A 3897-nucleotide genomic window follows, 5' to 3' on the forward strand; every position below is an offset into this window, starting at 1 on the left:
CGTCAGCAGGGTCAGAAGGAGAAAATAATATATCTACATCACAAGATCAACGTCCATGTCATCATCATCATCATCATCATCATCATTATCACTTTAACACCAATTTGAGCAAATTGATTTTAAATTGATTAATTGGTGTTTATTGAGCACCATCAAAACAAAACAACACAGATAATTCCTCCTGTTCTTCCTGTTCTTGACGGTTCTTCCTGTTCTTGCAGGTGAACTACAGGAACCACATTGCTCTGAACCTGGCAACAGCCCACCCTCACTACGACGACGAGGGCAACACTTACAACATGGGAACAGCCATCCTGGGCCTCGGACGCCCCAAATACGTCATCTTCAAAGTGCCGGCCAGCACCTCAGGTACCTGATCAATACCCGATCTGTCCCAGCTGATCAATACCCGATCTGTCCCAGCTGATCAATACCTGGTCTTTCGCAGCTGATCTCAGGTCATTCTTGCTATAAGTGGTTGCACAGCTGGAATGTCTCTGGATGCAGCTGGACAGACCTGCGACCAATCAGAGCAAAGAGTCGTGTGATGTAGCGCCAGTCATTGTATCGAACCCCACCCTATATTACATAAAAGGCTGTGATTGGCAAGGCAAGGCAAGTTTATTTGTATAGCACAATTCAACACAAGGTAACTCAAAGTGCTTTACAGAGACATTAAAAGCAACAAGACACAATTTAAAACAATTAAAACAGTCAATAAAAAAGGGAAATAGAAACTGAGAATTATAGCGATAATAAAATATAGTAACATAAAATAACAACAGGCTCAGTACACTGCCTGAGCTAGACGGCCAATATACGGCCTTACCACCCCTGCAGCTCCTTGCCACCAAAACGTGATAGGCCAAGGGTCCAGGCCGTGATGGAACAAATAACGAGCTCACAGATTCGTCTGGTTCCCAGGTTAGTTCAGAGTGCTGAAGAAAATCGTTCAAACTGAGTCTTCAAAAAGTGAAAAAACAAGGAAACTACATTTATAATGAATCATGTTAGGTACTGAACAGTCAGGTGGTGCAGATGTTTACCTGCATGGCTCTGTGTGACAGTAATAGGTGATAAAGACAGGTGTGTTGTTGGTGCTGCAGATGCAGAGCAGAAGAAGCCGGCGCTGAGGAAGGTGCAGCAGGTGTGCTCGGTGCCGTTTCGCTCCCTGCTCTTCCCCAGCTACTTCCACAGCTTCGGCATGACGGAGAACTACATCGTGTTCGTGGAGCAGCCCTTCAAACTGGACATCGTCCGGCTGGCCACCGCCTACTTCAGAGGGGTCAACTGGGGCAGCTGCCTCAAGTACGACAAGGACGACATCGTGAGTTCTGATTGGACGAGCTCGTCTGTGGCTGCGAAGTGACAGCCAGTCATCTGTTACCTCATGAGATACAGACAGAGAAATGTTCCTTGCTAATTTGCTCATTGTCATTTTTTCCATGTTGTTGAGCTACAGAAAGCGCAGTTTCAAAGGTTCACTGAGCTTTTACAGAAGTCACTGCTTACTTTTCCCTTCCCTGCTGAGGAGGGCGGGGCCACAGAACTCTGCTCTGATTGGCTGTTACTGTTACACAGAGCAACATCAGCCCCACTGCAACATGCTCCCATGGCAACATGTTCCCATAACAACACATCCCCATAGCAACATGTTCCCAGAGCAACACCAACCCTGTTGCAACATGTTCTCATAGCAACTGCAACATGCTCCCATAGCAACTCCAACCCCACTGCAACATGCTCCCATAGCAACTCCAAATCTGCTGTAACACATTGCCATGGCAACATGTTCCCATAGCAATGCCGACCCTGACACAAAATGTTCCCATAGCAACGGCCTCTCTGCCCCCCAGACGCTGTTCCACCTGATCAACAGGAAGACGGGGAAGGCGGTTTCCACACGTTTCTACGGCGACGCCCTGGTGGTGTTCCACCACATTAACGCCTACGAGGAGGACGGTCACGTGGTGTTCGACCTGATCAGCTACGAGAACACCAACCTGTACGACATGTTCTACCTGCAGAACATGAGGAGGGAAAACGACGACTTCATCCAGTCCAACAAGACGTTCTCCCCCCCGACCTGCCAGAGGTTCGTCCTGCCGCTCCACATCCACAAGGTAACCCCGCCGCCGCCACGCTGTCACTCTCACCTCAGCAAGCACCTGACCCCACCCTGACCTGCTGTGTGTGTGTGTGTGTGTGTATGTGTGTGTGTGTGTGTGTGTGCGTTTGTACGTGTGTCTGTTGCAGGACTGTCCCACAGGAAGTAACCTGGTGACGCTGGGGGACACGACGGCGAGGGCGGAGCTTCAGGCGGATGGCTCGGTGTTCTGCCGGCCCGACATGCTGTTTAAAGGTCAGGCGCGTCGACAGATGATGATGTCATCATCAATTTGTTAGCTCCTCCCCCTGACTAAACCAAGTGTGTCGTCCTCAGGCCTGGAGCTGCCAGGGATCAACTACAAGTTCAACGGCAAGAAGTACCGCTACTTCTACGGCTCTAGGGTGGAGTGGTCGCCCCACCCCAACAAGGTACTGCTGCAGGTGCACAGGTGTGTTCACCTGGTGCTCGGCAGGTGCTCAGCAGCAATATGCAGGCTATTTGAATGTTTTCTGACACACACACACACACACACACACACACACACACACGCACACGCACACACGACAGCAGTCCCCAGCTTGCTTCCTGGTCAGGATGGCGGCCCCAGGTCACTCCACCTAACAGGAAGTCACAGGAGCTTCCCCCCCCTCTGACCTGCTCACGTCCTGTCCCACAGATCGCCAAAGTGGACGTCCAGACCCGGACGCACGTGGAGTGGCAGCAGGAGGGCTGCTACCCGTCTGAGCCTGTGTTCGTGGCGTCGCCCGGCGCCGTGGAAGAGGATGACGGTGAGCACTCTCACTTCCCTAACCCTAATCCCATTAGGCCCCCCTGCAGGTCTAAACCAGGGGAACTGCCGTGAGCTCACCACCTGGGCCACCTGGGCTCCACCTCCTGTCAATCAAACCCAGTCACAGCAGCAGAACCTGATCACCTATAGATCAGTTTTTTCCCGGTCATGAAAACACCTGGACGATTCAAAAACTGACCAAATGTCCTGGAAATATCACTTACGTCCTGGAAAATGACAAAGTCACATATTACATGAATTTTTGCTGTATTTTTGCAACTAATGCATTGAAACAGAAGCATTAAAGCAATTAAAAAATATATCTTAGTTTCATTTGAATTAAGGACAAAGTTCAGGGTCAGCATGCTGAAAATACTTTAATAAAATAAATTGTGATATGTCTAATGTGGTAATATTCACACAGGTGGTATTCTCTCGGTTCTGTGTCTGCAGGTGTGATTCTGTCCTCCGTCATCTCCACCGACTCCAAAATCTCTCCCTTCATGCTTGTCCTCGACGCCAAAACCATGCAGGAGGTCGCCCGGGCCTCCATCGACGCCAACGTGCACATGGACCTGCACGGCCTCTTCATCCCCGCCGCCGCCGCCTCCGCCGCCACCGCCGCCACCGCCATCTGAACACTTCCTGCTCTGTCCTGAGACTCCAACCAAAAAGCATGACTTTATTTTTTTATGTTCTGTTCTTTTACTTTGCACTTCCAAAGAAGCTCTGGAGGAGACACGAAAATAAAAGCCCCTCCTCCGTCATGACTGTTCGTCTTAAAGCTGAACATCACAGCTGAAACTGAACTGAAGCTTCAGGCTGCAGGTCCACCACTGGCCAGCAGGTGGCAGCAGAGCAACAACTTCCTCCTGTTGGACATTTCACCTGTCCCATTCTATCCTGTCCTGTACCATCCTATCCCATCCTTACCACCTGTCCCATCCTGTCCAGTCCTACCCACCTGTCCAATCCCATCCCATCCCAGCCGGTCCCA

At 50.4% G+C, this 3897-nt stretch overlaps 1 protein-coding gene across 1 annotated transcript in view; it reads left to right on the forward strand.

Moving 5' to 3' along the window:
• The window catches only part of bco1l (beta-carotene oxygenase 1, like), an 8888-nt gene extending 5350 nt beyond the window's left edge, over positions 1–3538 (forward strand). The window contains exons 4-11 of the mRNA XM_030066576.1: positions 1–10; positions 222–369; positions 1107–1327; positions 1857–2123; positions 2257–2362; positions 2444–2538; positions 2787–2898; positions 3354–3538. The exon at positions 1–10 is cut by the window's left edge and continues 138 nt beyond it. Of these exons, the coding sequence (XP_029922436.1) occupies positions 1–10; positions 222–369; positions 1107–1327; positions 1857–2123; positions 2257–2362; positions 2444–2538; positions 2787–2898; positions 3354–3538 (1144 nt within the window). The remainder of the gene's footprint in view (positions 11–221; positions 370–1106; positions 1328–1856; positions 2124–2256; positions 2363–2443; positions 2539–2786; positions 2899–3353) is intronic.
• Positions 3539–3897: the final 359 nt, after the last annotated feature.

This window comes from Myripristis murdjan, chromosome 2 (assembly GCF_902150065.1).
Source record: "Myripristis murdjan chromosome 2, fMyrMur1.1, whole genome shotgun sequence".
Classification (NCBI taxonomy): Eukaryota; Metazoa; Chordata; class Actinopteri; order Holocentriformes; family Holocentridae; genus Myripristis; species Myripristis murdjan.